At 34.3% G+C, this 13,942-nt stretch overlaps 1 protein-coding gene across 2 annotated transcripts in view; it reads left to right on the top strand.

Moving 5' to 3' along the window:
- The window catches only part of LOC148951983 (uncharacterized), a 583,729-nt gene that overhangs the window by 487,762 nt on the left and 82,025 nt on the right, over positions 1 to 13,942 (top strand). For both annotated transcript variants that reach the window (XM_089089456.1, XM_089089457.1), the window contains exons 10-11: positions 388 to 518; positions 8,046 to 8,214. In XM_089089456.1, the coding sequence (XP_088945582.1) occupies positions 388 to 518; positions 8,046 to 8,214 (300 nt within the window). The remainder of the gene's footprint in view (positions 1 to 387; positions 519 to 8,045; positions 8,215 to 13,942) is intronic.

A 13,942-nucleotide genomic window follows, 5' to 3' on the forward strand; every position in this document is an offset into this window, starting at 1 on the left:
AAAAATACGCGTTCGGTGCAGAATGTCGTTATACATTTTAGTTATTCCATAAGAAGGATACCTCATTTTTTCCATTCCTGTATTAACAGGATCTATCATGATAAATCTTCCAGGATGCCTCCTTCTCATATAATTAAATCTATAGATAACTTCTCTCGTTCATCCTTCTAAGAAGTTGGATAGCTAAGGGGCAATCCAAAAAAGGATTCTCTTGGGGTCAGGGAGTGCTCTTCATCGTGACTGAAAGAGCTTTGACCTTATCTTCCATTAGGAAAAAAGACATGTACACGTGATTGCAGATACAACCTTCATCATCTTACCGTTATTTTACTAAGAAGGAAAAAAAAGAATATAGTCTACGTTTTTTAAAACCGCAGTTTTTTCTAGTTCCACGAAGTGTAATTGCTGGGGGTAGTACAGATATCCACGTACAAGAAGGAAGCACAATAAATATTACATGTACAGTATACGATTCAGTGCAGCCACCAGCATTTTTCTTTTGGTATCATGATGGTCAAGTAAGTATAGCTATATTTATTAAGTTTATAGGTTTGAGAGACCTAATTACCAAAAATACATAAATTTTGAGTCAGAAATTAAAAAAAAAATTATCAAACGCTTTTTTTTTATCAATAAAATACAAATTCAAGATTACTATTCAAAAGTTTTTGTTGTGTTACATAACTTGTAAAAGTGTTTCTGAGTGAGAAAAAAGGAAGAAAGGGCTGAATTAATCCTATTATGATACAACATCAAGCTATGAGTATTAACATAAAAATCAAAAGAGCCTTAGCCTTCAATTCGAAATGTTAGGTTGTTTTTAGAATCTGACTTTTGGAGACCATCCACGTCTCCAAAAGAATAAAAAGTTGAGACCTTCTTACCACTACAATATGCACAAAAAGTGTCAAGAAAGTGAGCTCTGTGTTTGTGCCGCGCACATTTTGTATGTGACAGGTTTTGCTAAAATTAAAGCTATTCAAACGCCAACTTAACCTAGTCAATTAAACAAAAGTTTAGCAGAATACTCAAAAAACAGAATAGCCGATAATTTTATTTTTTTCATCAATTATCAGGTAGAAAACTCATCCATAATTTTCATAATTTTCTTTTGCGCGTCAGCAATTAAAACTAGGTTGTCTTTGCTCTAATTATTTTGTGTCTTTGTTTTTGGGCATACAGAGTATTCATAACTGCTTTTTAGAACGGACTTAGCCAAATTGGCACTTGCAGAAATATGTATTGTTTGACGATAGTTATCGTATGTTACATTTTGATAGTAATTCTTATCTTTAAGCATTATTTTTGTTATTATACAGACGTAAGTGCTAGTTAGTTACTTGAGAGCAAGTGACAGGTAAAGAAACTTTCTGCAAAGTATAATACCTATTACAGGGCATATGCACAACTTAAACTTTAAAGCTAGCATTTTTCCTTTTGTGACATCATTTCAATCTGAATTTCTAAGACTCATACATAATGTGTAGCAAAGAAACTCGACAAGGTTACTAAAGTTATGAAATCAGTGTGCCGTTTAACGCTAAAACAAGTAAAATCTTGAATTCAACAAAAACTGTGTTAAAAATTGTTTCCCAGCGTAACTTGAAAATTTGACATGGTTAGATTAACTTTTGCAAATAATAACCAGTCACAAGTGCTGTTTACCAAGTCACGTCAAATGTTCCAACTCTGTAGACGTCTTTCTAAAGCAGTATGAAGAAATCACATAGTCTTCTTAAAGCGATATACTACTAAAAGGATAATCCTTTCTTTATCTGATCATTTTCTAGAAGCACTTAGGTTTTATGTACGCAATAATTGTAATGAATTTAAAGAAAAAAAAAAACCAACAAACTTGATTTTGCGGTTTATCAGTCATAAATGACTGATTGAAAAAATTGTAAAATTAGCTTACCGCATCACTTGGAATGTTGAGTTTGTTCAAAATACGAAGCGTGCAAGGGATAATGTTTTTATCCGGATATGACCGGATAGTGTTTTTTTAATGTCTTAACAAAAATATTAATGTTGTCTGTGTTAATTTATTATTCTTACTTTTATTTATGACAAATTACGGTATTATAGCTTTTTTTGTGATTCGTAATGCAGGGACATAAGCGGAGAAGATGTTATCTTAAATTTATGGTCACAAAGTGCAGTTTCCAAATGGAGCCTTTAAAACCGTGGAGAATGTCTTGTGTTTAGATTCTCTTGTTATTATCATGGACCCAAGGGTGTGACATCTGAATAGCAAACGCGTAGTAATTGTGCAAAGATTATACGAAATCTCGTGGGGAAAAGTGGTGAAAACTGGATCGATACGATCACCCCTGGGGAAAAAACTAACAAACAAACAAATAAACAAACATCCGTGATCTTTCTTCTGGCAAAAAATACAAAATTTCACATTTTTGCAGATAGGAGCTTGAAACTTCTATAGTAGGGTTCTCTATTACGCTGAACCCAATGGTGTGATTTTCATTAGAGTTCTATGACTTTTAAGGGTTGTCTTCCCCTTTTTTCGAAAATAAGGCCAATTTTCTCAGGCGCTTAACTTTTGATGGGTATATATATATATATATATATATATATATATATATATATATATATATATATATATATATATATATATATATATATATATATATATATATATATATATATATATATATATATATATATATATATATGAAGATGCTCTACGAAATCCTGACCTTATATGGAAGACTCTTTCCGAAAAGAAAGCCGAATTTTGCTGCATCTTCAATTTCCCTTGAATCTTGGAGAACTTATTACGAACAAGAATTTAAATCCCCCTGTCCGACTCTTAGCGCAAAATACAAGGCAGAGCTGCATAATTTCCTATCAAGCATCGACCGTTCTGACGTTACTGTGTCGGTATCCGAGGTTCAGAACGTGCTCCGTCGCATTAAAAAGAAAAAGTCACGTGGTGCTGATGGAATTTCTGCTCTTCATTTAAAAAACCCATCTTCAATGCTCATTCAGCACCTTGCCCTGCTTTTTCAGATGATTTTTGTGCAAGGTGTCGTTCCCAGTAATTTTTGCATAGGGTCCCTTACCCCTGTGCCAAAAAAGGGAAACCCCTGGAAGAATGTACGTCTTTTCGACCCATTACTATATCAACAACTTTTTGCAAAATTTTTGAGCTACTTATAATTAAAGAAATAAATGAGAAATGTTACGCACCACCCTCCCAATTTGGCTTTCAAGCTGGTCGTGGTTGTGTCCATGCGCTAAGCGTCGTGGCTTCTGTCCTTATTGACGCTGAAAGCTCAGGCGAGTCGGTCGCGATCGGTATTCATGATGTCAAGCGTACGTTTGATTCCCTTATCCACGACCAAATTTTTCTAGAAATGGGAAAGAGAGGCGTCCAACGAGATGTCATAATGCCATTAAAGGACATGTATGAAAACCTCCAGGCACAAATAAAAGTTGTTTCGCCCGAGAAGAATATAAGGGAAATTTACCCAACTGTCCCAGTACGAAAAGGCGCCCGGCAAGGTGCTCCTACTTCTGCCCCGGCTTTTAATAACAGTGTTCTTTCAGCACAGGAAAATTACCAAATAACATGTGTTCTGGATGGTATTGACCTTTCTCTTCTTTGTTATGCTGACGATATTTTAAATATGAGCCGGAATATTGGTGGCATCGAATGCAATTTTGCTATTTTTCAAAAGCAATATGCTGCGATAGGCCTAGAATTTAACGCTGCAAAATCAGAGGTATTACTGTTTAATTGGCCCGAAAACCAAGTCCCGCCTACCATAGACCTTGGACAGACAAGTATTAAGCCAACAGATCACATCATTTATCTTGGACTACCGATTGGTAAAACGCTGAGACACACACGACAGCTATTAATTCAACATCTCGAAAAGCGTACCGGTTTTGCATACAGCAGATTGGTTGCAACGAAGTTCAGTTTCAACCGGTTTATCCTTGCTCGGCTGTATACTGCACTAGCATTGCCCCATTTTTTATACCTGAGCCCTTTTTGGCGAACATTTCCATGCACCACTAAACAGAAACTTCGAGCAATATTTTTTAAATATGCTAAGTACCTTTTAAGACTCCCCCCTGGACACGTAACACATACCTCATTAATAGGTATAAACTGGCAGATCCCACTCTCATAATTGAAAATCAGATTTCCCGTTTTAACAGTAAAATTGGTAACCACCCCTGGCATAGTTTACTCAAGCAGTAGTCAAGTGTAGAATTGTTTCTTATTTCTTGTCAGTTTAGTGTTTTTCTCGTTGTATCCGTTGATGTATTATTTGTCCTTTTTTTTTCTTTTTTTTTTCTTTATCTTTATTGTACTCTGTCTTGTGTTTTTGTAACGACGGGTTATAAATAAATAATAATAATAATAATATATATATATATATATGTATATGTATATATATATATATATATATATATATATATATATATATATATATATATATATATATATATATATATATATATATATATATATATATATATATATATATATATATATATATATATATATATATATATATATATATATATATATATATATATAATGTAGAAGATGGTTTGGAATAATTTTAGAATGTAAAGAAATGTAAAAAGGAATGTAAATAAAGTGGAGAAAGCATTATAAAATGAACTAAGGAGATGTGAAGTGGAGGCCCTTGCTAAAAGTGCTGAGGATCTGGAAGATGCAGCTAGACGGCATAATAGTAAAATTTTGTACTGGCACTTTAACAAATTGAGAGTGAGTAGTCAATCCGGAGTTTTCCCAGTCAAAGATAGGACTTAGGTTACCATGATCGTCGATGAATATGATAAAGAGAGATGGATCGAATATTTTAAGGAATTGCTAAAGTATAATAGAATTGTAAAACAAAATGCAGAAGACAATGATGATCGACATGATCCTGTGGATTTGCAGAACGATTTATGTCATGGGAAAGACTAAGCAGAGCTATTAAAAGGGTAGAAGAATCGTAAGTCTCCTGATGTTGTTTGGGCGGTAAGTGAGTTTCTTAAATATGGTGGCACTGAGGTCAGAAATAAGTTATTGAAGATTATGAACATGGTTTTCGAAAAAGAGGAAGTATCTAACGATTTTAGGAAAACCTTAATTAAGCCACTTTATAAGAAAGGAGATGAAAGCGAGCGTGGTAATTATCGAGGCATTAGTCTGGTTCCTGTAGGTAGTAAATTACTTAATATGATACCTTTTAGACTGAGAGATGCCGCAAACAAAGTTTTAAGAGAAGAGCAGTGCGGTTTTAGAAAAGGTAGAGGATGTGTCGACCAAATTTTCACTCTTAGGCTAATAATTGAGAAGTGCCTGAGTTTCCAAACACTTTTGGTCATCAGTTTTATAGATTATGAGCAAGCGTTCAATTCTGTTGATAGAAGAGCTTTAGTAAAGGTTTTATCCTTGTATGGTATACCAGACAAATACATTAAAGTGATTAGTGCTATGTACGAAAATAACACTGCTGCGGTTAAGGTAGGAAATGAGATTAGCAGCTGGTTTCGTATTAAATCAGGAGTTAAGCAGGGTTGTGTTCTATTCCACTTGAACCGTATCATTTTGATGAATTTTGTCTTAAGAAGCAGAGGAAAGGCAAAGGGAGACCACGGAATCAAATGGGGAGGAAAAAATCTCCTGTACTTTGATTATACTGAGGATTTGAGCATCTTAGATGAAAGTGCGAGCAAAATTAATGCAGTTTTAGAGGTTTTGCGAGTTCAGGTGCTAGAATTGGTTGAAAAATTCATGTTAGGAAGACTAAGTCACTAAGGCTAGGAATAAGTGACGATGAAAAGGTGACGTTGGGAAGTGAAAAGATTGATCAGGTGGACAGCTTCACTTACATTGGTATTATTATTAGTAAATATAGTGGGAGCAGTGAATATGTTAAAAATAGAATAGACAAGGCTCAGGGTATTTTTTCACAGTTAAAAAAAGTCTGGAAGAATAGGAAGATAAGTCTGCAAACCAAGATTAGAATATTAGAAGCTACAGTGATGGCAGTGGTCAAATATGGCTCTGAAGCATGGGCGCTCCGAAAAGTGGATGAAGATTTGCTAGATGTTTTCCAGAGAAATTGCTTAAGGATTGTTCTGGGTACCCGGCTGACTGGCCGTATTTCAAACAATAGGCTATACGAAAAATATGGTTCAATACCGCTCTCTAGGGCTATAATGAAAGAAAAGTTCAGGTGGTTAGGGCACGTTTTGCGGATGACAGATTGCCGAAGGTTGTTCTTTTCGGCCAACCATCTAGGGCTAAACGGAAAGCAGGTCGTCCCCCTCTGGGGTGGGAGGACGTCATAAAGAAAGATTTAAAGGAAATGGGAACTTCGTGGGCGGGTGTAAAAAGGGAGGCTTTGAATAGATTGGGGTGGAGGAGGATCGTGTGTAGCTGTGTTGGCCTCAGGCGGCTTGGTGCTGCGGTGAGTTGTTAGTAGTAGTAGTAGTAGCGTAAAGAGCAAGGTGTTGAGGAGGGGACAGCCCCTTTCATATACGAAATAATTTCTGTTCGTTTTAAGTTTTAATGTTGCTCCTTACTTTCAGTTTAAAAAACTTGTTTTTTTATTTAATTTCTGATCGTTTTTTAGTTAATGCAGCTTTTATTTTGGTTCACCGTCATTGAATAAGTAAAAAAAAATTTGTTCCAATTCTTTGAAAATTACCCCTTAATCACAAAGGCCGTTAATTAGAATAAATAGCTCTTATGAAAGTACTAAAAAATCTTTGGCTTAAAGAGCGAGGCATTGACTAAAAAGTGAACCTAATCATATAGCTAATATTTTTTTTGTTCGTTTTAAGTTTTAATGTTGTTCCTTACTTTCAGTTGAATAACTTTTTTTTTTATATTTAATTTCTGATTTTTTTTTAAATAATGATGGGAAATCCGGCGCCCCCGTCATAGCAATGTCCCTTCCCCCATGAAAACTTCCTTCATGAAAAGATCCTCCCATATAACCCCCGAACCACCCCCCCCCCACTACAATAAAAAATTCCCCCTGAAAACGTCTGTATACTTCCCAATAACCAATACTATATGTTAACATTGGGTAAAGTACATAACTTTCAGCCCTCCCCCTGGGGGCTTCGAGGGATTAAGTCATCCTAAAATACATAGTTATTATATTTTCGACCATGTTGAACAAAATGGCTATCTCAAAATTTTGATCCGGTGATTTTAGGAAAAAAATGAGCGTGGGAGGGGGCTTAGTTGCCCTCCATTTTTTTGGTCACTTAAAAAGCGCACTAGAACTTTTAATTTCCGTTCCAATAAGCCCTCCCACGATATTCTAGGACCACTGGGTCGATACGATCACCCCTGGAAAAAAAAACAAAAAACAAATAAACACGCATCCGTCATCTTTCTTCTGGCAAAAAATGAAAAAGTCCACATTTTTGTAGATAGGAGCTTGAAACCTCTATAGTAGGGTTCTCTAATACGCTGAATATGATGGTGCGATTTTCATTAATGTTCAATAACATTTAGGGGGTCTTTCCTCCTTTTTTCGAAAATCAGCCAAATTTTCTCAGGTGCGTAACTTTTGATAGGTAAGATTAAACTTGATGAAACTTATATATTTGAAATCACAATTAAAATCTAATTCATTTGATGTATCTATTGATATCAAAATTCCGTTTTTCAGAGTTTCGGTTACCATTGAGCCGGGTCGCTCCTTACTTACAGTTCGTTACCACGAACTGTTTGATAAGTGAAATTGTCAAAATTTCGGGCAATACTGAAAAAAAAAACGTCTGATGCGCGTATACCATCCACTTTATCTTCTTTTTACTTTTTTGCGTTTGTTGTAACGAAAACCAGACATAAAGCACCAAAAGATTCAGTATACGTAGTTTTGTTGTTTTAAGTCCGTTCACTGCTGTCATTAGATATATTAGGCTTACTCTTATGGCAGCAATATTTCTCCCCGAATTGATCAAAGAAATTTTTTCTCTAAAGTATAACCGATTTATTTCTCAAGTCACGTTTTACCTTCATTTTCTGCTTCCAGGTGATCCACTTCAATAACGACCGCCAAGAAAGAAGAATGTCTTTATTAGAAAACGATATTACTGTAAGCTCTCTTTCAATCAGACAAGCTGTGATGTCCGATTCTGGGAACTATACCTGTCAACCAGCAAATAGCGACAAAGCAACTGTCCGTCTGCATATTCTCAAAGGTCAGTGATTTCTTAGTACTTTTTTTTCCTTCCTATATATTAAGAATATAAATATGTTTAACTTTCTTTTTTATGTTGTCTGTAACTGATACTTCCAGTTTTTAATATTTGATTTTTTAAATACAAAAGTGTTAACAATATAATTTCTTATATGTTTTCTTATCCATTTTTTATTTGTTTTTTTGTGTTATGTTTTAGTATGAAGTCTGATGACATGTGGCTTCAATTATTTATTTTTTTCTTTGCTGACAGTGGCAACATATTTTTCTTCTTGCTCTCTTCATTTTTCTTTCTTGGTCTTTTTGCTCGAGCGTCCTCCTCAAATTCTTTTCAGTAGTGTCTTTACCTGCCCCTATTTTCTCTTATCAAGCTTATTTGTAAGCAGCCCACCCCTTTTATGTTTTTTTTACTCTTTCCCTTTTTCACTTTTAATTTTTCTTTCCTTTTATTTCTATTTCTTTCTGAGGGAGAGGAATTCATGCTAATTTCCTTATACATAATATTTTTTAATTTCAAATTTTTTGCAGTAACTTTGTTTTAGGTAAATTATAGAGATTTTAGGTTTTATAGATACAAAACTTTGATACAATGTACAGTACACATATGCACCATTTGACAGATCTTTTCCAATCTTGTGTAAAAATCTTGAATAATGCAAATATTTAAAAGAATAATCGTTGGGGGAATAAAGATAGAACCTAAAATCCAGTTGAAATAGCTAACAGTTACACAAATTATCCTGAGTTTACAAAGAAATTTTTTATTCAGTTCAGAGGTTTGCCACTGAATTTTGAAAACCCACTGGAAAATATCCTTCCCAGACTTTATCCAGTATTTTTCTCCCCTCCCCTCTTTATTTGTCAAGCTTATTTGTAAGAGCACTATTTTTTCTTCTTTTTTTTACTCACGATATGCCTAACATTTCAAGTGAGCCACTTTTACTTTGTAACATTTATATTGTATAATTAAATTGTTATCATTGTCACTGCAATTCACTAGCAGAACACATCAGAATTTACATAAGTGCATAATAATTCAACTCTTAAGGAAGTTCCCAGAATGACTTCTGCTAGAATTGTTAGAACGAAACTTACCCCAAAGAGAAAAAGAGCGATTACTGTCGTCGGTAAAAACGAAAAACCTGATTGGTTCTTCTGAATAAAATTTTGAGTCAATAAAAAGAATAAAAGATTTTTGATTCAAAATATTTTATCAGCAGTAAATTCCCTATTTTTGGGGTAAATCTTTAAAATTTGAATCTCAACGATTCTTTATTAGGATACTTTTATACTGGAATGGTAATGAAAAGCTAAAACCAGGGCAGCAATCAGTTCCTTCTTGGAAAAGTCACGTAAAAATTATAGTTTTGAAATCCTTTTTAGATTAAAAAATACGCTTACGAAGGTTTCAGAAACTGGGAAAACACTATAATATTCCATTTTTTAAAGAAAGTTAAGATCCGAGCAAGTTAAGGAAAACTAAATAATTTCATAATATTGGCTCGTTGAATGGATAGTTCTGAAACTATTATGAATCCAATGATGCATGCATTTTGTCATATCGTTGCATGTTGTAGATTTAGGCTTCTCGCAAAATGATAGTTTCTTTATTACTATAGGGCCGTTCTTTTACTGATCTTTGTGCTAAGATTTTACATCATAAAAATCACATCATAAAATAATCATCATACAAATGAATCATAACAATATTCAACTGTGTATTGCCAGTTTAATATACATATACTGATATTTATTAATCAAAATGTTAATGTTATTTGATTTATTAAAGTTATAAAAGTAAAAACATTTATATTTTTTTCAGTGAAGTGCAGATTATGTTCTGGCCTTGGGAAGGCATAGGGATTTTGAGCCCTACTCATGTTAATTTCTGCTCGTTCTGAGTTTGACTCGGTTATGTGTTGTAATTTCTGTTCGTTTTGGGTTTCATTTATTTATCGATGCTGATTTGTGGTAGTTTCACGCTAGGTAGATTATTTTATTCTATTTTTGCTCATTTTTGGTTTAATGGAGTTCTTTACTTTTCTTTGAAAAACTTATTTTGTGGAAAAAGTTTTTTAAATTAATCTTTGGACAAAGAACGCTTGAAAGTGAAATCTTAGCACTAAGATCTTACATCTTAAGCGTTCTTTTGCAAATGTCTATCATCATTCTGCTCTGATCAGCGGTCTAAGAACAGTGATGAGTATATCATCAAAGTTCTCTCATCATTGTTCTATATGGCAGAAATATGGCGTCTTTCACATTTTTTGCCATCATCAGTGAGCTGTAAGATCTTAGAACAAATATAACTTAAAAGAACGGAAATCTTTGCAGAAAGATGTGAGATCTTGGACGTAAGATCTTACTGCAAAAGAACGGGCCTTATTTGTCTTCTCTGACACCTCTGACAGCTTCAAAATTTGTTTTTCAAACAGTTAGGGTAACAAACTGTAAGTAAGGAGCGACCCGGCTCAATAGTAACCGAAACTCTAAAAACGGAATTTTGATATCAATAGATATATCAAAAGAATCAGATTTTTATGCTGATTTTAAATATATAAGTTTCATCAGTTTAGTCTTAACCATTACAAGTAACGCACCTGAGAAAATTTGCCCTTTTTTCGAAAAAAGGAGGAAAGGCCCCTTAAAAGTCATAGAACCTTAATAAAAATTACACCATTGGATTGAGCGTATCAGAAAACTCTATTGTTGGGGTTTCAAGCTCCTATCTGCAAAAATGAGGAATTTTTATTTTTTGCAATGAGAAAGATTACGGATGCGTGTTATTTGTTTTTTTGTTTATTTTCCCCAAGGGTGATCGTATTGACCCATATAATCTAAAATATAGCAAGAGGGCTCATTTAAACGGAAATTAAAAGTTCTAGTCCCTTTTTAAGTGGCACAAAATGGAGGGCAACTAGGCCCCCTCCTATAATCATTTTTCCCAATGTCACCCGAGATAGCCATTTTGTTCAGCATGGTCGAAAATATAGTAACTATGTCTTTAAGGATTATTTAATCCTCCACAGTCCCCGGGGGAAGGGCTGCAAGTTATGAGCTTTGCCCAATGTTTACATATGGTATTGGTTATTGGGAAGTATACAGACGTTTTCAGGGTGGATTATTTCTGGTAGTTGGGGGGTGGGTGTGTCGGGGGTTACGTGGGAGGATCTTTCCATGGAGGAAGTTTTCATGGGGGAAGAGAAATCGCTATGAAGGGGGCACCAAATTTCTCAGCATTATTTAAACAAACTTAATGTTTTTTTTACATTAAGTAAAAAAAGCAGGTTTTTCAACTGAAAGTAAGGATCAACATCAAAACTTAAAACGAACAGAAATCATTACGGGGTTCGCAGCGATATACGAGTACCTAATGTAGCTGTGGAAATAACTGCTGGTTGTAGTCTATGTCTTGAATGTGACATTATGTATGCGAGATATGTGATATCATTAAGCAAGTTTAAGCAGGAGGAACAGTTATGTTTTGCTGGAAAAATGAATACTCTTCATATAAATACACTTCAGTCAGCATTAAATGTCCTGTCGAAATATATTGATGAGAACAAAATGTATCAGTGATTATTATTTTTGTAATTATGATCAATAAAAATGTTTTCTAAATTAGTGGTATTTTTTCTTTCTTTCTATAGTAGACTAGCATATATTTCTTAGTGTACAAAAAAGAGATTCCGTTTAGTTTGAAGTTGGTTGTGAGAGAGTTAGGACTAAAAAAATGGATAGATTTAAGAAAGAGCGAGTCATGAGGAATCTAGTTCTTATGGAAAAACGTTTGATTCTAGATGATGATTTTCTAGAGTTGTCTATTCAAAGGAAGATATTTTCTCGAAGAATGCTTGTCGAAATAATGAAAACTGATTCTCCATCATTAGACTATTGTATGAAGCTTCTACATCGTGGTCCAAATGCATTTACACAATTTATTGATATATTGATCACGACACAGCAAAATGATTTTGTGGATATGATTTTAAACATTAGTTTTTAGATATTTATGTCTTTTTTTTTCATAAGATAGTTTGTTCTCTATGATGATATACTCCTCTCTCTCTCTCTCTCTCGAACAATTTTTTGATTTTTAGATCTCAGGTTCAGTTCGGTAGTGTCAGCTCCAAAGAATAGCAAAATGTTTAATAACTGTCCGTTATATATGTATACACTAGGACGTTGTTTATCATGTGAGACTTGCAGACTAATTCATGAATTTGATAAGATGTGACGATTATGCGATCCAGGTAAATTGCATAGAGGATCTGCTGTACAACTTAAAGGTTGTAATTCCTGTCTTGAAGAGGTGTGTGACTCTCATCCTAGAGGTCACCTATGCTCCAATTGTCATTATGATAAATGCAATCAGTGGGAGAATACATATCCCGGTATGATTGGAAAGAATCCTGACCGCGATTTTAGTGTAGTGCTACGAGATTGGTATCGTCATGGTTTTAGACTGTTCTGACAGGAGGAGCTAGGTCAACGAGTCAACTCCTGGAACAACAGGAGGATATGGTTTCTACGTCATCGTTGTGAAGACACTGTGTGTTATGATTATAAGCCCACTGATTTTTATTTGGCTGTGACGGAATGTGATTCGACACTTGAGGACACTGTTTGTGAAATTGCTTCAAATACACAAATTGAAACACGTGAATTCTATATAATGAATGCGAATAGTATCATTGACTATACAAAGAGATATGACAAGAGTGAAGTCACACTCTACTGTAGAAAATGTGACCCCGACATTGCAGTACATCAGAATCATTACACTGTGAATTCAAATAATCTACCTGCACTAGTTGTTGTTGACAAATACCTAGTAGTGGATGAAATCTAAAAGAGTAGAAAAGTCGTTTTATCATGTATATAATTTTTTTTTTATTAATAAACAATTTCACATACATCTTTAGAACATTTTATTCTTAGGGCACTAAAATCAATATTAAATACACTTGTAAGTATATTCTACACTAGAAAGTCGTTCAATTGAGGTAAGTCAACGTAGATGTTGAGAAACTGCTTGTAGGTGTAGCCACGACATCTGAACATGAAAAAGAGTAGTGCATGAAAGCCACATGTCTTAGTTGTTAAATCCTGTACTCTTCGTTGATTTTGAATAATGGTTTTCCCACTGCTTTCAATAAAGTTGTTGATGTATGGAACGTAGAATTTATACGATAGGCCAAGAGGATCAAAAAATTCAATATTCTTCGCTGTTTGAAAGATGCATAGCCAATGGCCAGTCTTCAAAGTCGATTGACTGCTATTAACAATGATTAGGGTATTGTTAACACTTGGAATTTTTTCAATGAGGTCCGAGGGTATGCAATAGGACATGTATTGGGACATGTATGGGTCCATACTAAATACATTGATTATTTGATTTGTGTTCATGGTGCAAGGTCTAGTAGAACACTGCCGTCGGGTGTGATTTCACAATAGGTTTCAAATTGACTCAGTGATATTAGCGTGATACTCTCAGTCAGAGCATCGGCAAATGTACACTCTAAACGTACATTCCCAGTTCGTACTATGCTCATATCCTGTGTGCCTGACAAGTCCAAAACAATAACCCCATGATTTTTTGAAAACATTGATTCTGTTATTCCATTTTCAAATAGTTGAGAGTCATGATCTAGGGTTTGCATAGTAAACTCGTACATAGTTCTATATGATTTTTTGTCAAATTATATAGTGTACAGTGGAATAACATT

This window comes from Artemia sp. Qi Xiang Cuo, chromosome 5 (genome assembly GCF_049724085.1).
Source record: "Artemia sp. Qi Xiang Cuo chromosome 5, ASM4972408v1, whole genome shotgun sequence".
NCBI classification, from domain to species: domain Eukaryota; kingdom Metazoa; phylum Arthropoda; class Branchiopoda; order Anostraca; family Artemiidae; genus Artemia; species Artemia sp. Qi Xiang Cuo.